The sequence below is a fragment of the Condylostylus longicornis genome, unplaced genomic scaffold, assembly GCF_029603195.1.
Source record: "Condylostylus longicornis isolate FDR11 unplaced genomic scaffold, ASM2960319v2 ptg000013l, whole genome shotgun sequence".
In the NCBI taxonomy this organism is placed as follows: Eukaryota; Metazoa; Arthropoda; class Insecta; order Diptera; family Dolichopodidae; genus Condylostylus; species Condylostylus longicornis.
In genome coordinates this window covers 13,141,228-13,164,975 of record NW_026577982.1, presented here as the reverse complement: position 1 = coordinate 13,164,975, position 23,748 = coordinate 13,141,228, and the positions used below count along the sequence as shown (strand labels likewise).

Sequence of the window (23,748 nt, the reverse complement as noted above, 5' to 3'; positions counted from 1 at the left end):
CATAGTTGCGAAATAAATTTATGACCTCCGGGTGTTATATTAATAATCAGTTACAAGTTATGAAATTACAACAAGTTTTAATTTTAATCTGAAATTCAATTTTCGTTTACTTATTCCTCAATATTAAAATGTAAATTAAATAAGTTCATCTTAATCCTTTTCCTTCCATAAAGTACCAAACAACGTAATTATAATACACGACAATAATTATTATGGAATATTTTTAATCTTGCACGTCCTTATAATTATAGCAACATAATTATAACTTCTTCTCTTATACATAACCATATTTTATACCAATTTCCAATATAAAAATGATTTTCCTTATACATACAATAAATATGTAATTCCCAATTTTTCAATAAATAATAATAAAAAATTTTTAATACGATTAAGTCAAAGTTAGAATCTAATTAATGACTATTTACATAAAAATATTTTTATAATAATATTTATATTATATAATGCGTATTCATATTTCATATTATATATATAAAATATCATAATAAATGCATAAGAAGCACCCTCAATCAACCTCGAAATCGCTTTCACAACTCGTTCTTTTTTCAATAAAAATTTTTTCCTCTAAAAATCAATTATCGAATTTTTAATCTGATCGGTTTATATTTTAAATTTGCACAAATTTGTCAACATTTGACCGACAAGTGAACAATACGAATAAAAATTGTAATCATATATGTAAGTATGATATGCTGTGACATATCAATACTTACATACATACATATATGGAGTCTAAACGAGTTGATAATCTTATTAGCGTCATAAATTTATTGCCTTAATATTTTGCATGTTAAACGTATATGTTTGTATGTATTAATATGTAAAAGGAAAAGGAAACAATATCAATGAAATAATAATATTATACACTCGTGAGTATGAGAATATTTATGATTAAAATAGTGCCAAACCAAATTGAAGTTCTTCTTAAACTTTTCTTTGAAAAGCAAATATACAAAAAGATAAATACTGTAATGTGCTGCCTCCTTCTTCAATTAAATTCAGTTTATGTGCATTAGTTATCAGTACCGAAGAAGGAATTCTTAAGTGAGAAATATAGGTGTATTGAAAAGTAAATTACCTGAATTAGAATATTTAATTTATTAAAATAAATTAAATATTCCTGGGATTATAAAATTTTACAATTTAAGAATAATTGCATAAAACGCTCATATTGGCTCTCGAAATTGCATTTTGAAAAAAAAACTAATAAAGCCGAAGCTTCCAAACGAATTATCAACTGTGAAATTATCAGCGGAGCTGAAATGTTGAATATTCTTCTTCTCCACGCTAAATATCTACATCAAATATCTTTGGATATCAACATTTGCATGGGGCATTGCATATTGTAATTACTCGCTCGCGTCAACTGGTAGTCCCGTTAAAACGTACGAGTATCTTTATTACAAACGTATCTTATTTCAAACGTAATTTCAAGTATCTTATTTCAAACGTAAACGTATCTTCTAGCGTATTCAGCTTATTGTTCTTGCTAGTTGCTCTTGTTTATTATTAGCTATTAAAACAAAAATTTTCACATTTTGAGAAATTATGCTGGCAACCTTTCACAACCGCACTCTAAAATTGAATTAAAATTTTTTTCATGTCTTTATATTGAACGGGACTTTCGAAAAGTGAACGCGGGAGTTAAAATAAAATAAAAAATAAAAACAATATAATATGAAAATCTTTTACACTCATGAATCAATCCATTCATCGCTATATTTAATACCATTTAATGAATTTATCATAAATATCATAAAAGTAAAAACTCACTTTTAAGTAGTTACATACACACATAAAAAAGAAATGTAGTAAAAAACAACAACCTACTGAGGACAAATAATAAAGATATTTTAAGCCTTTCGACATGATTCCATTGTAACCAATTATAGATGAACAATGAAATTCCAAAAAAAAAATGAAAAAAAAAAAACAAGACAATTCAGGCTTAAGTCATTCCGAGATCACTTTATTTTGTAAATTTGTAATCGAACGTTTATGAATGCGCGCATGAAGATCGAAGACACCATATTAAAAACGCTTTAAAATCATTAAAGTAGGTTAGGATAGGAACACTTACTGTGCTTAATATTTCTATATGTACCTATATAATGACATGCATGTATATGCATATGTATATGTGGTGCTTTTGATTATTATTACTCCTACTATAGACACTTTATTATGTAGCCAGCCAGCCACTTAAGTTATTTGTGAAGATTCCTAAACAATGATCTTTACCGTAGTCAATAAAAAATGTGAATAAATTTTTTTCCTGTGATCATTTTTAATTCCATTCATTGAGGAATGAAAGGAAAGAAAAAAAATTTCTTGTTCATTGCATTCTTCTCAATTTTTATGAATCTTAAATAAAATCCAAAAATTTATGAGAGAAAATATTTTGACATTTTAGTCGGCCAAGAATATCAAGGGGAAAAAAAAAAGAAAATACAACTTACAATATAATGAAGTTTTGTACCGTTTGAATTTTGTTTACATTTGTAATAAAAAAAGATGAGAGTGAATGAGTGGATATGCTTATTTTCCCATTCATGGACATCTTCGTATTTTCTTCTTTTACTTTTTTTTTCATTTACTTTCTTACACATTGTTGGTTTACTGCTGAGCAGTCGAGTTAATAACGACTTTAATGATGATCGCTCTTTTGAATACTCTTATATTTTATAGCTAACCATTAAGTAAATCAAATGGTTGGAGGTTATTGTGAATAAAACAACAAAAAGAAAAAAAGCAAGATAATAAAGAATGGACACATATTTTTAATTTTTAATACCTAATACAATAATACATTATAGGTGAAAGGCAGATTAGTTGCAAAGACATACTTTAATTCCTTATTCGATTGTAATGCATTCACTTTTAAAGAAATTGAATTTTTGAAATTACCTTGAGGCATTACGAAAGAACCGAATATTTTATTCGTTACAATGGAAGAACTTAACTTCGGTAATTAGAAATTGAATTTCGACATTTAAGGAACTTCAGTATCTTAAAAACTTTAAAAATAATGGATCAACAATGAAATCCGTATCCTTCGGAGTCTTCCAAAGAATATTACTGAAAAAGAACATGTAAGAAAATTTTCCATGAAACAATTTAAATAATATTGCTCCTACTAAGTTCCCCTGTAAACTATGACTATTCACACTTTCCCCTTTCCCGTAAGGCTGGATGACAGAAGAGTGATTTGCTTTAATATCTTATGGATTCAATGCTAATTATTTGAAAGACATATTTCACTCCATTATTATTATTAAACAAATAATGTACTTCAAGATTTCTGAATGGTATTAAAGAAATTGAAACAGAATTTTGTTAAAATCCATATTGAAAGAACGAGCAAGGCTCTATGCAGTGACTCGATCAGAAAATTATAAGGAAATGAAACGGCAGCTCCAAATATTTTTATTATAGTTTTAGGTTCCTACCCCTAGAAAATTATTTGAGCTAATACAAAAGACTTACTAATAAAAATAGATTGGTTATTATGGAAAAGGAGGATAACTATAGAATATATAGTAGAAAAAATAAATGTGAGTAAATATAAGATATCATTAATAATTTTTTTTATATCTTTTAATTTTTAATTTATTGTGTTTATTTTCTAAGATAATGTCGAGTTATTCAAGTATAAATTTCTATTGAGTTTTATTGTCTAAGGATTTAAAATTCAATTTGTAATTTTCTTTTATAAAAATTATCGCTTTATTGCCCATGTTGCTTCTATATTTTAATATGCTTGTCTTGAAAATTAAGATTATAATTAAAATGAAAATGAAAGTAATCTTACAAATAAGGCAAAGAAATAGAAAACGCAGCTTTTAAATTTGATAGGTCATTTATATTTGATCATTTCATCATTTCTTTGTTAGATTTTTAGGTAGAATATTTTAATTTTGTAGAGGTATTCGCCGTATTCAAATTTGAAAAAATAATTAAGCAAATGCTTTTGAAGAGATTGGAAAATTCAAATAAGGGTCATTAAAGGGACCTATTAAAATTACATTTGCTTTAGGTTTATATTATATCACTTGAGTTATTTCATGCAACCTTACAGTTTTATTTGATTTGCACCTGTTTCCAGTTTTTTAATACATATAGCTCAGAACTCAGATCCGTAAAGCATTTACTCTGGAAAACAGCCCTGTAAATTTTCTGTTCACCAGATGGTAGAATATTTTTATAATGTCATCGTACTTGTTTATTTAAAAAATCTCATTTTTTCCCGACCGCAATCCCAAATACTTCAACGAGTCCATCCATGTCACCCCAACTTTGTCAAATTTCAAATCATAAGCCGGCAAGAGGTCAGTTCTCCGCTTTCTTCTTAAAAGGCAGTCCTGAGTTTTAGACACGTTAATCTTTATATTCCATTTATGGTAATAATATCTTATGCTCTTATAACCCATTTCCAGGCTTTGGAATATAACATTTGCATTTTTGTGTGTTCTAAAGTCGCCATGTCGTCAGCAAATATTTTTTCAGAGATGTATGTCAGAGGTATGAGAAAAATCGAAATTATCCTTGAGAAATCACATATACTAAAATAATCCGATTAATAAGCAATGCAAACCGAATATAAATCAAATCATATAGTGTGCAAACTTATGATTAATTCCGAAACATTTGAGAACTTAAACAGGAAATCAAATTTTATAAAAATGCATAGGTAAAAAACATTTTGTTTACCTACATTCTATAACCATTAATATTCAAATTGCAAAAAAAGAAAAAAACTATATGAAAAATAATATAAAAATAAATTAATTCACTTCCGTAGAGACACACGACTAGCACGCGATTTTTATTATTAAGGTTGGTTCTAATGTAGTTAACAATCTTCTATACATAACGAAAAAGGCACAATAATAGTATAATTTACATTAGAAAGAAAAACTAATGCAATGCTAATTCAAACCTTAGAATTCAAAATATCTCAACATACAAAATATTTGACAAGTGAGGAATAAAACACAAAGAACTAAAGCAGAACACGCAAAACTCTTAAAAACTTCTTTAAAGCAGGAAGATAAGAGTCTAAGAATTTTTTTAAAAAAAATTTCTAAAAATCTTTATTGAAAAAATAACAAGAAAATCAACAATTTTGAACCAAAACAATACCGAAAATCTTTTGTACAATTCTTAAATCAACTCCTACTTCCTTTTTCCTCTTTAAAATTTTTAAATAAAAATGTCAGTCTTTTTATTGTCCCTCTATACCTACATAAATATAATATACAAGTACGTCGTAATGGCAAACTATTTTGTGTCCCTCTAATTTCATAATACAAATTCAGTTTTTTTTTAATTTTATACAAAATTTTTGATTTTGAATTTTAAATTGGAGCCTTTTATATTTCTTAATATTCACCGTACACTTGTTTTAATCCTTTTTTTTCAGAAAGGTAAGTACAAAAGTAAAAAAATTTGTAAAGTAAGTGCGTTAGAACAATAAAATAATTGTTGTTTTTTTTTATGTTTTTTTGTTTTTCATAAAAAGGATATCTCAAAATTGTTTGCGGATAAGGCATCATTGAAGAGTAAAAAAATATAAGTTGGAAATTTACGTCAACATTATACACGTTAATAAAATAAATAAAAAGGGAAGTTAAATTTCACTTTCAAGGGAATGTCAAGGATTACACAGTTTTTTTTTTGGTTATTTTCTAGTCCTAGACAATAATTTTTAATTTGGACTGCAAAACTAGATTAGATGATCTACGAATTTAAGGATCTTATATGTGTAGTTTGAAGCATTTTATTTAAAATATTTACCCAGAAGTCCTTTTATTGTCTATAATCTGCAATACTTTGCCTCATGTGTTCAAAGAATTGGCGTAAATTTTTCTGAACTGTTTTAGAATCCATTTATAATTTTGCTTTCCAATTTTTAATGAACAAATATGGCTTTCAGATGAAATTCCAGTTCTTGAAGACTGTATTGAGTACGGTATCATACAATATAATAAGAACGCTTAAAAACTTCGTTAATTCGATAAAAAATACTCTTTCGCTTGAGCAAGTTATTTGACTCGAGAGTATGTAAAGTGTTAACTATCCTAAATTAAGCAAATTGAAATCCATAGTAAGTCCTTTTAAGATCATCAATAAAATCACACTATACATTAAAAACGAAATCTGAAAAATTCAAACAAACAGTAAACATGACGTATCATATATTTATATACATTCATTAATGATTAATTAATGATCATTACTCCAATATTACATATACCTAAATACATACACACAACATCCTTGAAATAAAATTTTTTACACATTGTGCCAATACTAAACTTATTGTTGATTTGAAAAAAGTAAAAATACAAAAAATATTATGCGCATCCTTTTGTTCAATCCTTTGAAAATATTATACGATCAATTATTTTAACCCTATGTTTTAATTTTAATGACATATATATATAGAGCCAGTTATACGTACATCAAGCGTAAAATTAAGGAAGTAACAAAAATTCATCATTCTTTTCACTCATTCTCTTCTAAGTTTTTTTTTATCTTTTACCGTTAGTATTCCAGCCTTTGACCATTAGAATTTTATTTTCATTGTGAATATTTAAAAAAAGTATTGTTGGTCATTAGAAAATTGGTGTTATTGGAGAGTAAATTAATTAAATGTAATTTTATCAATCAAAATGTATGACAATCAAAAAAAAAGAAATGTGGAACGCGTGCTATTTTTATTTGGGATAATTGCGTTAAATAAATAAATTTTCTATTGTCATCATTTTTCACAAAAAATTTAAAATTATTGGTTATGGTCAAATAATTTTTTTTATAATTAGATTCTTTTTTATAAATTATATTCAAAAAATAATAGAAGGTTCGTCTGAAACAATAGGTACAGTAAAATTAATAATATTTGAAAAATGAAGAATTTTTCTGTTTTTGAAATCTAACATCCAAAACTAACGTCTTTCATCCAAAAATTAAACACTTTTTTTTAACGTAAACTTGTAATATGGAATGCAACACCTCGCTTAGAACTCAAATGAATAAAATACTAAAAGAAATAGAAACAAAACTGGGAAACGGACGTCTTTAAGAAAATGTTATTTAAGAAGAGTATTCCAAAAAATAAAATTATATTTACCTGGAACAGTATTTTGCCACCATTGCGCTTTAACCATTGAACCAATTTTTCGTAAATTTTAAACAAAATATCACGCTCAATATTGTTTTCTAAAGTTACGATTAATAACGAAAGCTCAATAAAACAGTCAATAATTTTATGATTTCGGTGTTCAACCAACTATTATTCTAATTGTTGTTCTCATTGTTATTCAAGAAATGATAAAGCAAACTTTGACTTGATATAATAAATTGAACAAAGTTGATTTTAACAAACCAAACAAATCTATGTTAGAAAACACGTTCTCCACCACACTGAAAATAAGATATTTTTTACTTTCTTGAATTTACAATTTTTTTATTTTCTTAAATTTACATGTCAACCATAATTTAATTAGGTCCTCTTCCTTTATTAAATCATTCCTTTTTCCATTCAATTCCATCGCATCCGAATTCTCACAGGAAATATTTATTTAATTTTCAATGCACTGTTTTTAAAAATCCTATATTATGATGAAGATGAAATTATATGGGCACTGGCGTAATATAGTTTTTCGAAAAACTTAAAAAAGAATTCAAAAATTAAAATATATTTTATAATTAAAATGTCATTTAACATTTAATGAAGGCGCAAGTGTTTCTTATTTCAAATTTATGACTTAACTTACATTCATATTTTTGTAGGAATATGTCATTGAAATCCAAGCCATTAAATATCCTTTTAAAAATTTATTCCTCTTGAAAGTCAAATTGATTTTCTATAATTTAATATTCAAATTTTGTATTCAATAGGAAAGTAGGACAACCATATTCCCTGTATAAAACAGGACAAATTCCATTTTTTTTAAACCGATGAAATTCAGCGCTAAAAAGTTTTCAAGTCAAATTCAAATTAAATTTCTAATTCACAGTGGCCATAGTATTACAACAATCTCAAACTGTGTGTTGGCACAAGATACTTAATTAATTTCAAAAATTACTGCAAAATCGTGGTTCTTTAATCTTAGAAACAAACTCGAATTCACTAAGACTGCTTTTTTTTATTGTTGAAGAAAATTTCTAGAAATTCTTGTGTTATTTAATTTAAAGATTAACGTTAATACCAATTGTAAATTAAAACATCCTTCACATATGTATCTGTACATAAGTAATTGCATTACTTGTATAAACTTTTATTTCTTTATCAATTTACCCAAGTTTGTTTGCTTTGTCCGGTTTTAATTTAATAAAAAATGCAATTATAACTAACAATGTAGTCCGCACTTAACATACTTTCTATTAAATTGCTACAATGAAATTTTAATATTATTCTTTTAGATCATTCTTATAGATTTTAGTTAAATTTCTCTATATCCTAAACAAATTTAATATTTATTCTGCATAAATGCATGTAGGTACATAGACAGATAAGACGTAAAATATAAAATTTTTAAATTAAAATTCAGGATCACTATATTATTGTAAACTAGCACATATGGTACCATAAAAAAAGAAAAAAATAAATATTAAAATTATAAAAAGAACACGATAATTTCATGGTTCAAGGATCCTCTTACATATTGCACCGTACAAGATATTATTTATACGTCCTTTATATGTATACATACATAAAGTCCTTTGCAAGAATCCATAATGTATTCAGACTTTAAAAATTTTAAACAAAGAATAGTTTCTATAGTTGTTTTAATATCGTCACATGTTGAACAAGATCAGTCGACTGAATTATTTAACAAAAAAAAATTTTCTTGATCACTTAATGTGTGTATAAAGCTTGGCTATGTGCTACTATGGTATTATTTAAGAACATTCAAATATACAGCCTGTCCGTTGATTATAAAATTTCTATGAATATTTATAGATGTCAAGAAAAGAATTTGAATAATAAAAACATTTATTTAAAAATAAAAACCGAAAAGGAAACAGAAAATTAAAAGACTTTACTAAAAAATTTAAATAAAAATGTTTTCATATGTTACAGGACGATAAAAAGTACCTACCAACGTATACCTATAATACTACTCGTACAAACTCCTATATTCTAGAATATTTAACTTTAACACGACATCCAATTATAATAAAGGGGAACAAGTAGTCCAAGTGTTATTGTTTCGCGGGAATGACAATTTTTGTCTTAAAAATTATGCAAACTTATTAAGTTTCTTGAATAATTTCAGTTATCTATTCTTATATGACCATGCATTATAATTTAAGGAAAACAATATACATATGTGTAGTATCCTTTTTTATAATCTATGGTGCCATATGGTGAATAAATTTTATTATCATTTTATATATGTATTACTTAACTAACTGAAGAAATTCAAATTTTGTTCCAAAGCATTTCTTCATATCTCTATTTTAAAAAATTATGATTATGCTGTGAATATTTAGAACATTTTATATTTATTAATATTTTTTACTATATAGAGGAATTCATAATGAATGCAATAACTTTTTAAAACGAACATACTCCGGAGACTCACCTTGTACTCTTGATATTTCTACAAGTGATTAATTATTGTTTAGAAATTTATTCCCGTTTTGCTAATACATAATATGCCAAATTCCAATGCCAATATATCAAAATGTGTTTTAATGTTGTTCATCTCTTGCACAGCTTTTTCTATTACTAATATAAAACTTCACATTTTTAGCATTAATTTACTAGATTTTCCGTAGAACCAAATAAAAACAATATTAAATATTTTTGATTGACATTTACTTTCATAGTAAAAAAACATTGTTAAAGCCATCTATCGGTAAATATTTATAAACTTTTGAAATACTTATCTTAAATAGGAAATATTTATAGAGTCAATCAACTCACAGGCAGGAGGAACTTGATAATGAGGTTTAGGTTATATTAAAGGCAGAGCCAGGGTCGGAGACAGAATTGAAAATTAAGAGTGCCAATATAAAAATCTGCGTAAAAAGCATAAGGGTTTATGATACCGAAATTTGCAACTCTATATTTAAGATTCAGGTTAAGTTTTCAGCTTAAAACAACGAACATATGTATTTTAAAAATGTGCACAATTGTTTTTTTCTTTCAGAATAGTGCCATAGTTAGATATTGATACAAAAACTTAAATTACAGTAGTAGTAGGTGAGCTTGCAAATTCACAATTGTGTTTCGAATGTTCATTTAAATTTTCATGTAAAAGTTATGAATAAATTTTTAATATTCTGTTGAATATTGCCATCAAAATGTTATTCATGAAACATCATGAACCAACAAAATGTCTTTTCTTATTAAAGGTTTGAATAGAAATACATGAAAATATTTTAAAACATATTGCATAATACTGTAAAATATTTTAAATGATGATTTTTACATTTTACCGTATTTGAGGTACACATAAGACAATTAAAAATGATGACAAGTCAAAAAAACGAAAATTATTAAAATTTATAATCTTGTTTTTGAACATTTACCATAATTTTTTTTTATTTTTTGGAATATTTCCAAAAAAATTGTTGGAAAGAATGTGTCTAAATAAATTTATTCTGTTTGTCCTCCTATCCGTCTTATCGATCATCTATTTACGAAACTTTTACATCGTTTTGTAGGTGGCACTCAAATAGATATTGGTGAATGCATTCAAATCTTTTCATTTTTCACATCCCTATTACATATGCGTAGCCCTACAAAGTAGTGAAAATGCAAATTTTTGATAAACTGCTCTATCCGAAAGTAATTTGAATACTCTATAAACGCAAAAGCGGGTATAGCTTCTTCTTTCATATTAATAAATCTGGACCTTACATTTCTCTTATGACTTTTCGATCACCTTTTAAGTAGTTTTAAAGTTGCTCGGCAACTCGAATCAAATGCCAAATTTGATAGTTTATTTGTATACATATGTGTTAACAGAATTCAATATATCGAGTTTAAAAATGTAAGAAGTTATAAATATTTTACCTCTACGTTCTTTTAAATTTTTTAAAATTACAATTTTGGGCTCCCTATATTTCTTCGATAAGAATAAATTTATGTAAGTTAATTAGCAATCATATCCTTTATACTATCATTAGTTCTTCGAGATTTATTATTCTAAGATTTCTCCCAAATTTTATGCTATTGCAAAATTATATAGTATGTAATAAAATAATCGAATTATTTTAAGAGATCGTTTTCATTACACCGAAACTAAAATTATTAAAGGTGAATGTGCTACTTTATAAACCATGAATTTGCCAACTCAATTTTTTAAACATTTCTTTATCTTTTATACTAAAAAAAAGACCACAAAATGATCTGAAAATTATTTAAATGAGTTTAGTAATAAAAATTTTAACAACAATAAGAAAAACAAAAAATACAAATAAAAATAATAAACGTATAATTGAAAGGATCCTTTTATCCTTTTTATTTTTAATTTTTTTTTATATGTATCCTTCATTTCCATCATTATTGTAACCATCACAAAATTAAGAGTTATTGCATAATTCATAATTTTTCAAAAAAGAAAAAATACAATATTTTTCTTATGCAAATTTCGATCCCAAAAATTATTTTCAGCAGCTTTAGCAAAAAGGTGTTGATTTGAAAAAAAAAAACAAAATTTTTGATTTTAATCTTAAATGCATAAAATATATAGGTAAAATTTTCTTTGTTCTAAATTTGAAAATTTTGAATCCTTTTTTCTCGTCTTTCTTCTAATTTTTGCTTTCTCTATACTTACATAGTTCAAAAGGTGAAAAGAAAATATTTTTCATGTAAAATAAATGAGAAGAGCCTGTGACACTGTTGTTTACTTTATACTTTTTATGCTAAAAATAAAATTAAAATAATAATTGTAACAATTCTTGTAGGAAAAATAGTAATGATTTGATTTATTCAAAAATTTTACCATTATTTAAAGTGAGTTTATAAAAGTTTAGTTTATAAAATCTAAAAATTTCTATACAATATTTAAATTAGTTTTCTGAGAAAATAAAGGATTTTATCTATTATTTGATGTCAATTTATTTGAAATTTTATAAGAGCATCAGAACATGGATAAGGAACAGACAATAAAATTCTTGCATAAATAAAGATCAAACAATAAATTTCTGTTTCATTTAGGTAATTCTGTTCTCACGAAATTCTATTTGTAATATAGGGCGAAAATTCTAATGATATTATATTTGCAAATCATACTAAATAAAATCATTGTGGAACTCATTTGAATGATGATTTATTTTAAATTAATTTAATTATTAGAAGGGTTTTCCTTTTGTTTCCTGGAAAAAAGGAAGAGCGAATTCTCTTAAAATTTATTAATAAAACTAAATTTTATTATTATATTTGCGAAGTTTTGTTTTAGGATACAACTAATTTTTTGAAATAACAAAAAACATATTTTCAAGTTTTTATATTTGTTTTTACTCTAAATTGCATCAATTTTTTTAATACACAGCAGAATGAAATGGTAACAGAAATAAATGAAAGCAGGTAATATTTTCCAAACAATCCAAATTCTAAGAGGGCTTACACTGTTATATTTTGCTATACCATAATTTTTATTATTGAAATCAACGTACTTTTATATGTTCGTGTTACCTAAAATATTTCCACTATTTTTCAAAACTTTCAAAATTTTTTGTCTTTTCTTTTTTTTTGATTTTATCCGTAAAGACCTTTAACCTTAAAACAATTAATAAATATTTCACTTGGTATATAAGTAGTAAAAATTTTCAATTATATTTCCAAAAATTTTCTAGTTCTTTGTTACAAAATTAATTTCGCTTATGATGGTTTTGCTTTGGAACATAAACCACAATTATTATTGAGGAAAAAAACTTACAGGAAAGGAACAAAACTAAAACCACCAACTATATTTTTCTATAATTATAAAATAAACGGTTCTTTTGTAAAAAACCAATTTGATTTGATAATTTAAAAGGATAACATTAAAAAGGAAACGGTTTCCTGTTTGTGTTTTTAATTTTTTTTAGTTTTTTTTATGCTTTAAACAATAACAAAAGAATGTCACTTTTGATTATTGCACATATATAAACAAGAACAGATATAGCAAAGGATTTTTTATTTCAGTTTTGCTCTATATTAATATTAAAAGGGTAAAAATATAAAAAGGACATAAAATTGAAAAAAAAAAACGTAATGTAATTTTTATTTTCACTTTAGGAATATGTATGCTCTATAAGTTTTTCATTCCCTAATCATCCAATATTGATTTTCAAAAAATTTACAATCTTAGCAAAATTATATTTGATTGCAAAATAAAAATTTAATTTTAGTTAAAAAACTCGCCCCGCTAACGATCTCCGCAGGAGATGCTGCAACGAGGAGGAGGAAAAGGCTCATTTTCTTTGCTTTACCAAATTTTAGCACGAGGACAAGGTGGCGAAAGTAAATACCAGAACCTTAAACATGTTTATAAAGGACTTAAATTGGTTCAAATGATTGTAAGGATATGGAGATCCTGCGGTATCACAACTGGCCTATATGGTTTATGTGTATTCTATGATAGCCACATTATCTAACCTAAGCAAATTAAAAGCCTGATTTGTTTTTTGCAATTTTAAAAATATAATTCCATTTCCATAGTGTTAGAGATTATTCTTAATAAAGACCAATTCAATTGAAAGTATGTAATTATATAATGTAATTATACGTTATACAGTGTGTATCTTATTAAATAGCCTAAAAAACAATTTTATATCCCGCAAATTATAAACACAAAATATCTTATATTGAACGAAAATTTACTGAATTCATGCCCCATAGAACTCTTCATTGAATAGCATTCCCATTATAAAGGTTCAAAGGCACTTAATTTACTCAAAATGCCTGATATTACAAACATAATGGCAATTTTATTAATTTCAATAACTCTGAGCACCTTTTTAAATAGTGTGTGCAGGTAATAAATAAAATACTTCGAAAACACAAAATTATTTTTATACTGCTACTCTTTTGTTTTTCCATGCATATAATAATATAAATACTATCACGACACTATATGTATACTTGTACATATTTATTTTATAAAATGATAAAAAAGGATTTGAAGGTCCTTTTGATTATTTGTTCCCTCACTTTTTCATTGTTGTGGTTGCATTTTATTGCACTGCTTAGAAATTTGTTTTTTTTAATTTTTTTTTTTATTATTTTTCTAATTAATTTTATTTGCCTGTATATATATATTAATATATATATAATATTTAATTCATTGCTGCACCGCTTTATTCAACGTTTATTTCGGAAATAAAAACATTATTCAAAATAGTATTGTAAGCATAACCTAGAAAAGTTGTGAATTAAAAAAAAATTGTTGAGAAAAGTACGAAAATTGTTTTTAATTTTGGAACGTGCTTAGGTCATGGTACACCACATTTACTTAGTAATAAATTTTAATTCTTATTTCCTGAATTTAAAGATTTTTGTGTGTGTGTTTTTTTTTTGGTTCTTAGCCCCATATAATACGTTGAAAAATGCTGCTCATATCTAAAACGAAAAATTTAGTTATTTATCATAAAATTATGAAAAAAATAGAAAAAATTTGTTTTATTTAAATAAGTCTCTAGAATTTATGAGACGCTCGCATGAACTTTGAATATTAAATGAAATGTTGTTGTTTTGATAATATGTTGAGAAAGTAGAAATTTTTACTTGTCTTGGAGCCAGTATTAAGTTCATTTTGTTGTGATAGCCTCAATTAAATATTGAAAAAATATTGAAAATATTGAACAATCTGCGAACCATTTGTGCATATTTTGCCATGATGAAGATAAAACGTCTGCGTATATTCTCTGCTTTTGTAAGTCATTGGCCAATAAGCGATTGGTTCTCGGACTATTATGGCTGCAGTAACCTGGTTTGAGATTGATCCCTACCAATTTACAAATCTAATCAAATATAATCAACAGAAAAAACTATCATTCTATCAACATCGCAAGATTAGATTTGCTTCTATCCGAGCTTTCATTAGATTTTTAATAAATTTTTAAGGCATACTGGCGCATATTAACTTTCATTTAATTTGTAACACACTCGATACTCTTATATCACTATCTCTTTTCATCATAATGCAATTATACTATTATAATAGATTTTTTACTAAATTTCACTTTCTGTTTGCTGTAGATTTAAATTTATTTCCATAAGTACTTACTTTTATTAAAACTCAAATATAAATAGTAACTATTTTTTACAATCTCATAATAGTAAAAAAAACATAAATGAAAATATTAAATTCAAGAGACATCATAGTCTTTACACCATAAATTAATCAAAACTCTGTCCAAAAGGTGATATAAGAACTAAACAAATATGCATAATTATAAACTGATAAAATATTAAAATTTACGAATAAGTTATAATTGTATCTCTCTAGTACAAACTCTAAAAATGTTACTTTTAATCTTGCATACATGGAAGATAATAAAATTCTCATAGACTTCACACATATTAAGACTAAAAACATAATGTGAATGAATATAACGATGGCTGTGATGAGGTTCTTATCTTTATGAAAAAATAAATCTTTATTATAAGATAAAACTAATTTTTTATGGTTACTCTTATTCAAATTAATAATCTCAATTCAGTAGCACTGGCATTCATCAACGGTCTGTTCGAGGATTTAAAACATTTTTTAATAAAATTATATATGGTATAAGCGCTCAGTTTTATTGAGTCTATTGATTATTCTATTCCTCCTGGATTCAAATTGAAAAAAAAAGAAAATCAAATGACAACTGCAAAAAAAATGTATCGTGAAGAGCCACCGGAAGGTGGTTGGGGATATTTAATTGGGTTGGGTATGGCATTACCATTTGTAAGTTAGAAATTATTAAAAATAATTATAATGCTTTTTAAAAATAATTAACTTTTAATAAAAAGATCAGTGCTCTAGGATGTATGCCTTCATTTGGTTTAGTTTTTGGTGATTTTTTACATAATCTTGGTGAAAAAACTAGTGCAATTGCTGTTGTTACAAGTTTATTTTTTAGTTCAATGAGTTTTGCTGGCCTTCTAACTAACACACTATTTCGAAGATATTCAATTAGAACGGTTGGTCTAATTGGTGGTTCATTATATTTTTTTGGATCACTTTTACAAATTTTTGTACAATCAACTTGGCATTTAATAATAGCATTTAGTTTAATACAAGGTATTATAAAATTTTAAAATGAGATGCATGTAAATTGGGATCAAATAAATTAAAAAATATTTATGTTATAAATTTATAGGGGCTGCCTTTGGATTAATGATTCCAGTTGCTTATACATCATTTAATGCATATTTTGTAAAACGTCGTGTTTTAATGATGAATATTGCACAAACTTTAATTGGTATTGGTACTATGGTTTATCCAATGGCAATGAGATTTCTTTTAGATTCATTTGGATTTCGTGGTTGTTTAGCAATTTTAGCAGCATTCAATGGTCATGCAATTTTTGGTATGATGGTTATGCATCCAGTTGATTGGCATATTAAACGTATTGAAATTGATGAATGTGAATTAAAAGAAATAATTAAAAAAAATCAATTAGAAAATCAAAATAATTTAATTATTAAAAATGATTTAGAAGCAGCAAACGAAGAAAAATCACATTTAGAACCATTAATGGGAGATGAAAATTCAAAAAATAACATTAATGAAAATGGTCTAAATAATCATGAATTAAAGAGAGATTCAAAAAGTAATTCTATGGCGAAATTAAGTAATAATAATTTAGAAAAAGTAGTAGAAAATTCAATTGATAATAAAAAATCTATGGGAATTTGGTAAGTTAATCGCCCAACATTATTTAAAGCAGTTCAATTAATTATTTTATTTTAATAGGGAATATATTGTGGACTTTTTAGATTTAACCCTAATGAAAGATCCAATTTATGTTAATATTGTATTAGGAATATCATTTGCTCTATACTCAGACATAGCTTTCTTCACTTTACAACCATTGTATTTATTCGAATTAGGGTTTTCGAAGGTAAAGAATTTAATTGACTGAAAAATACTAACAAAATAAGAGAATATTACCTAGATTCTCTGCGAAAATAATAACTTTTTTAAATAGTAACCCTAATTTGAGATATTTTACTATTCATTTATTTTTTCATATTCTATATGTATACATTAAATTTGAATTTATTTTAGGCCAGTACAGCCGAAATAATAGCAATAGGTGCTGCTGCCGATTTAGGTTCAAGAATATTTTTAGCAGGTGTAAGCGCTTTTATTACAATACCATCACGATATGTTTATTTGTCAGGATCTTTATTTACTGTTATATCACGATTTGGTAAGTATAGAATTTTGCCATTGAATTGCATAAAACTAAGTAAATATTTTGTACGAATAGAGATGGATGTGTATAAAGTGCATATATAGAAAAGTTTAAAACAAATAAATAATAAGATTTATAATAGCCTGTACTTGTATAAAAATGATGTCATTATCAACGGAACTAGCTATACGTATATATGAGTATATGTGGATGGTATATAAGATTTAAAAGCTTATAGTAAATATTTTTAAGTTAATTTAATCTTGACGCAATATTATAAAAATTTACAAATCATAAAATATGATGATAGAGTAGTGAATTAAAACTATAATAAACATATGAGAAAAAATGCGTGTAATTAAAATAAGGACGTTTCTTTACAAATTTAATAACCTTAGCCTTGAAAACACCATATTTTCTCAATAAAGCTAATATTTAATCATTTTTTCTCTCATTTTTTTTTTCAGCATTTTTACTTGTATTCGATTATACTGGCATGGCAGTAATAACAGCTATAATGGGTTTTTTAAGAACATGGATTCATGTTACATTGCCTTTGGTTTTTGGTGAATATTTACCGAAAGAAAGGTAATTTTATATTTATATTTGAGGAGAAGAAGTTCTTTTATACCAAATCTTTTTTTTAGATTCCCATCCGGTTACGGATTATTCATGTTCTTACAAGGAAATATTACATTTTTAATTGGTCCTTTTGTTGGTTATATCCGTGATGTTACACACAGTTATCCAATAACATTTCATTGTTTGAATTTCTTTATGGCTGCATGTGCAGTACCATGGCTTATTGAAATTGCAATTATAAAGCTTAAAAAGAAGGCGACAACAGTTTGATGAAATTGACTTTTTTTTCTTATTTTTGAAAGGAGCGAATGTGATAAATTTTTATTTAATAAAAATTTAATTAAAAAATATTTAAAAGCTAATTTCTTAAAAATGTACCATATACGAGTATATCTAGCATAGTCCACAGACAGCAATATATTAAAATAACTAGACTGGTTTTATAAAAGAGGTTAAAAATAGAGATCATCAACTAAATAGGAATTCCGATCGCATTGTATTTTATTAACTATGCTATCCATACTTTAATCAATATTAATCGCGCGAATAGATCTCTCATTCATATTTTAAATAATCAATGCCAGCAGTTTTTCGTTCATTAGAATCATTAAAATTAATTTTTTATTTGAAAAACATCCTATGTAAATTTTCAATAAAAGGGAAAAAAAAAATTTTATTTATTGCTTAATCATAATATATTAATATAGAAAAAAATCCCCATCTTAAGACAATTTGGAGCACTATTCAAAAACGACAAAAAATTTCAGATATACATTAATAAAATTTTAAATATATACATACATATGCATGAGCATGTCTGTGTATTTACAGAAATATTTCAATTTAATTTCTAAATAATTAAACTGCAATACGTTGTCTTGGTTCTAATTGAATTCTAAATCCATCAGTTCTCTTTAAAATAATATCAGCCTGAAGTTTATATTCAGATTCAGGAACATTTGAATGGATTTTGTAGTTACGAAGAATTGTTGATAATAAAACTTTAAGTTTTAACATAGCATATTTGCGACCTAAAAATATTCAAAATTAAAATTCATCAATTTAAAATTTTTTAAAATTTTAAATAAAAACATACCAACGCAACTTCTTGGTCCAGCACTGAATGGTATAAAACTATAATAATGTCTATTTGCTGAATTTTCTGGTAAGAAATTGTCAGGATTAAAAACATCTGGATTTGGATAAATGTCTGGACGACGATGAATTTTAAATTGTACTACAACAACGGTAGCACCCTTTGGAATAACATAGTTTTCAGATGCCAATTTAATATCTTCATTAACATGACGTGCAATAACTGGTACTGGTGGATACATTCTTAATGATTCCATAATAACACGTTCTAAATATTTCATTTCTAAGGTATCATTGAATGTACATGGTCTATCAGAATCACCAAAGATGCTATAAAGTTCTTTATAAACTTTGTCTTGGATATCTTTATGAATACCCAAAAGACATAAAGTGAAACTGGAAGCAGCTGCGGTTGTATCGTGACCCTTAAATAATTTAAATATAAAAATAAAAAAAAATTAATTGAAATTATAACGAATGCAAAAATAAATAAAAATTATTCAACTTAAAATAACGTAAGAGAGCTAAAAGATCCAATTCATAGACAAAGTGACCTTTTTGTACTTGCTTTCTAATTTTAAATTGAAATTTGCACGCATGAATATTGGAGTAAATTTCTTACTTACTTCAAACATAATTGTGTTTACTTCATCCTTAATTTCATCATCAGTTAAATTTGCACCGCCTTTAGCAGTTTCAATCATCAAGTCCAAGAAGGCTAAACGACGTTTCTCTCCTTTTGAATTTAAAAAAAAAATAGAAAAAAACAATATGAAGACGCAATTAAATGTTGAACAAAAGACTCAAGCGTTTTTACGCTCAATTTTAAATTAAAATTCACCTGTCAAAAATTGATTTCTCTTTGACAAGACAACCGTAGAGTGAGATAATTCAAAAAAAAAATCGAATAGAACAAAATATCGATTTCAATTCTGAATTTTCTCTTTATCTCACTTTCTTTTTCACTTACTTTTAAATAACAAGCATTGATCGCGTTTACAACTTACCAACATCATTTTCATCAATATCATCTAAATCGTCTCTTAATCCCTTAGCTTCGGTTTTCTTATTTTCAGATTTATTTGATGATTCATCCATATAATCATGTTTAATAATATCATGTAAAGATGGTGTTGGCACACTTCCATCCTTATATAATTTATCATAATTTTCATTTTTATGTTTAATAACACGTTTCGTTAATCCATGGATAATTCCCAATAATTTTTCTTCATAATTTCTTAATGATGTCTTATTATAGAATGTATCCCAACGATATAGAATATTGTATGTACGTTTATGAATAATATCACACATTTTCATAACAGCCATTGCATATTCATAACCTTGATTATTTTGTGCTGTTCTTTTTGTACCCATTGCTGTTTCTAATAAAATATCAACTGTTGCTTCACTCATATAATCATGAACATCAAAATCTTTTCCAGTATTTAATTCTTTTTTCAAACGGTTAACAACATTTGTAGAATTTTCATAAAATGTTCCAATAAAACTTTTCAATACATTTTGATGGAATGTTGGTGCAATCATTTTACGATGACGACGCCAAAAATCACCTGAACTAATTAATAAACCATTACCTAACCATGGTTTAAAGAAACGATATTCTTCTGATTTATCTAAATGTGTATTACTACTTAATATAATTTCAACATCACGTGGATCAGTTAAAAATACAAGTAATTTTGAGCCGAGCCATGCTTTTGATGAATTTCCAAAATTTTTACTCAATTTCAATGCCATTTCCAAAATTTCTATTTTTGAAATAAAAGTTAATTAATTTTGAAATTAAAGAAAAGATTAAATATGAGGAATTTAATAATATTAAAATTTTCAATCAAATATCAGGTATAAATTAAAATCTTTCATTGTAAGTTAGATTTCGGACGAATTTTATAAATGAATTCCATAAGGTCCAATAAGTCCTACATTATGTGATTTGTCCGATTTTTAAATGAAAAGCTAAATAAGCTTTAGATATCTATTAAACAGGATCAGGTTCAACTTTCAGTCTTTTAATATTACAATACGAAGTTTCCTTGCAGTAAGTGTATTTTTTTTTTTGAGTGCAATAATTGATCGAAAACTAATAATTGAAAACTTATTTTAAAAACTCACCATTATGAGTCTTTCCAACAACTAAATGTGCATTTCCAATAAATGGTAATGAAGTTGGTCCTGGAATAGCATTACCCATTTTAACAAAACGTTTATTTTGTTGCCACCAATAAACGGCAACTAATGATGCAATTGTGGTAACTAATCCCAGAAAAATTGGAGAATAGAATCCCATTTTTGCAGATGATTCAAGAGCTTCGACAGCCATGATTTCTTTTTTGTTCAACACAGATTAATAAAAAAAATGTTTTCCACAAATTTATAGAAAATAAAAAAAAAAATATTAATTCGAATTTAATCCTTTTTTTTGTAATTATAAAACGATCGGGCGATTTTATTTTACACTCGACGGCTCTTTAATTACAACTGAACTTAATTTTAATATTTTTCAGCTTTTAAATAGATTTTCTTGCAATAGCAATGACCTATAGTTTGAACTAAGAATTAATTTTAAAAAAAAAACCAAAGCAATAACAACGAAAATTTCATATTCATTGTGAATATTTTATTATTTTGTTTTTGTATTCTATATTTAAAGGTATTATAAATGATATAAAAGTTCACCTTATTAGCATATTATTTTTAATACACTTTCTATACAAATGGAAGAAATTCTCTATTACTAACAATTTCTGTATGAAACTGAACAATATTCTTACTGATAAATCATTTGAAATTAACGAAAATTCATTAAAATTCAAATATCTTAAAATATTTTTGCAATATATTTTTATTTTTGAGGATCAATGTATCACCTTAAACCTTAATTATACAAAAAATATGTTGTCTACAAACTATGAAACACTTGTGATGTTTCATTATATTTATACAGTAGAGATGAGAAAAAACAACATATACATACAATTTCAATTCAAAACTGTTATACATTTCCATTAATAAAAATTCATACATATGAATCAGAAATAGTCTTCATAAATTGGGCAAAAGGAACCTTTCTCATATTTTATGCAATTTAAATTTGTTTCTCAAGCATTCAATTGTATACATAGTGCATAAAAACAAGCATAACATTCGAACAGTTAAGGTTTCGATAAATTGAACTCTAAATTTGCAAATAAAACAATCTTGTGAGAGCGAGCATAAATCCATAATTTGAGAGATTTTTTGTAAAATACCTTTAACACCATTTTTGAATTTAAAATTTTTGTTATTTTAAAAGTTTCATTGCGTGCTTATATCTTTGACGAAATATGCATTGGCATTATAAATATTATTTTTTAAGTAGTAAATAGGAAATTGTATAAATAAGAATAAATCAAGTGTTATTATATTTCCAAATTTCACTGTAAATTTTCAAAAAAAAATTGCAAATAACCTTCAGAAGAATTTTTTTTTTTGTTATTTAAGCACGCAGTTACAAAAGGTATAAAATAAGAAATTCGAAGGGAAAAAAAAGTGGCTAAGGACCAAAAAATTTTGAAATATTAGAATGAAATTGAGGAAGTAAAAGCATTGACATTCAATCTGCAGGTTAGGTTAGGTTTACGTGGTTTCCCCATAGCTACATTTAGGCTATTTATGATGATTGTTGTACTGCCGAAACCCCCTCCATTAGAACTACAGCGTGTTTTTCAGAAACCGTACTTTGACTCTAAAGGAAGAGCATTTTATTTATAAATAAGCTAATATATTGAATGCGTTTGTTCAATAATTTATTAAATTAATTTCAATTTAAAAAGAAAATTATAAAAATCAAATATTAAATTTACATACATATGCATATGAAGAAACGTGAAATCCAACTTTGAACCGCCTTGAACTATAAAAATTTTGCTAGTTTGTTATATTTTCTTTTTTCTTTTTGAATTTTACGTCATTTTTATAAAATTTTAATTTTTTTTTTCAAATTAATATTTGTACATAATTTTTAATTTTTATAAATCCCTTTTAATTAATGCTTATCACATGTTTTTTTTAAAAACCTAAAGAAAAGCTTTTGCCAATTGGACGATATTGTTTGCACTTACTTTCCTTTTAATTAAAATATATTGAAAATATTTAACAATTTTAATATTAAAAGTACTTTTATATTTCCTCAGTAAACATAAAGTACATAATATGTAGATTGCAGATTTGTAGATTTGTACATCAGAGGAAACAGTGGCCCCCGACCACGTGTAAGGATCAATTGTGCGCCCCTCTCTGAATGCGGGACGTGCATGTGTGTAGGTACATATTGGGTTGTAAATTGCAAAATTTCAGTTTAATAATCAAATATAATTAATTATATTTAGAATATTTATTAAATGTAAATCACAAATATTATATTCATTACAAGAATTTTGTAATAAACTACAGTCGTTGAATTTAAACGCACATTGAATTGGTTCTTACTTACGCGTGTTTGTATTTTACAGTACAGAAGCAAGTTGGCTGAAAATATATAGTATTTAGTAGCTTACTACTTTACAGTTTAGTATTCAAAAGCTAAACAATCGCACAAAGTTCAATAATCTATTAATCTTCACTTACCAGCTGCCGTATTTTTTGTGTTAAAATAAGATTTATATATACTTCAGTAAGCTTTATGCTTTATGC

General features: G+C 25.7%; 2 protein-coding genes across 3 annotated transcripts; one reads left to right on the top strand and one right to left on the bottom strand.

Moving 5' to 3' along the window:
* The first annotated feature begins 15,711 nt into the window (after positions 1-15,711).
* LOC129605214 (monocarboxylate transporter 7) lies at positions 15,712-18,483 on the top strand. Its single transcript, XM_055514830.1, has 7 exons — positions 15,712-15,917; positions 15,983-16,253; positions 16,333-16,870; positions 16,929-17,076; positions 17,244-17,388; positions 17,841-17,961; positions 18,021-18,483. The coding sequence occupies exons 1-7, from the start codon at positions 15,831-15,833 to the stop codon at positions 18,223-18,225; spliced, it is 1,515 nt and encodes a 504-aa protein (XP_055370805.1). The 5' UTR covers positions 15,712-15,830; the 3' UTR covers positions 18,226-18,483.
* Positions 18,484-18,597: 114 nt separating this feature from the next.
* On the bottom strand, positions 18,598-21,546 carry LOC129605212 (cytochrome P450 4g1-like). Of its 2 annotated transcripts, XR_008696705.1 has the most exons (6): positions 21,190-21,546; positions 20,058-20,825; positions 19,677-19,786; positions 19,052-19,475; positions 18,757-18,986; positions 18,598-18,695 (listed from the first exon to the last, which is right to left on the bottom strand). XR_008696705.1 is itself a non-coding variant. In XM_055514828.1 (5 exons), exons 1-5 carry the CDS (start codon positions 21,395-21,397, stop codon positions 18,814-18,816), a joined length of 1,683 nt encoding a protein of 560 aa, XP_055370803.1. In that variant the 5' UTR covers positions 21,398-21,546; the 3' UTR covers positions 18,598-18,813. The 2 variants fall into 2 exon arrangements, 1 of the variants encoding a protein (XP_055370803.1); XM_055514828.1 differs by having other exon boundaries at positions 18,598-18,986.
* Between the last annotated feature and the right edge of the window lie 2,202 nt (positions 21,547-23,748).

Excerpts from the sequence above, each read along its gene's own strand:
- LOC129605214 (XM_055514830.1), top strand. The coding sequence starts at position 15,831 with ATGACAACTGCAAAAAAAATGTATCGTGAAGAGCCACCGGAAGGTGGT. Across the intron at positions 15,918-15,982 it reads TGGGTATGGCATTACCATTT|ATCAGTGCTCTAGGATGTAT; the intron begins GTAAGTTAGAAA and ends TTTAATAAAAAG. Across the intron at positions 17,962-18,020 it reads GAATATTTACCGAAAGAAAG|ATTCCCATCCGGTTACGGAT; the intron begins GTAATTTTATAT and ends TCTTTTTTTTAG.
- LOC129605212 (XM_055514828.1), bottom strand. The coding sequence starts at position 21,397 with ATGGCTGTCGAAGCTCTTGAATCATCTGCAAAAATGGGATTCTATTCT. Across the intron at positions 19,476-19,676 it reads TAAACACAATTATGTTTGAA|GGTCACGATACAACCGCAGC; the intron begins GTAAGTAAGAAA and ends AAATTATTTAAG. Across the intron at positions 18,987-19,051 it reads TGGACCAAGAAGTTGCGTTG|GTCGCAAATATGCTATGTTA; the intron begins GTATGTTTTTAT and ends GAATATTTTTAG.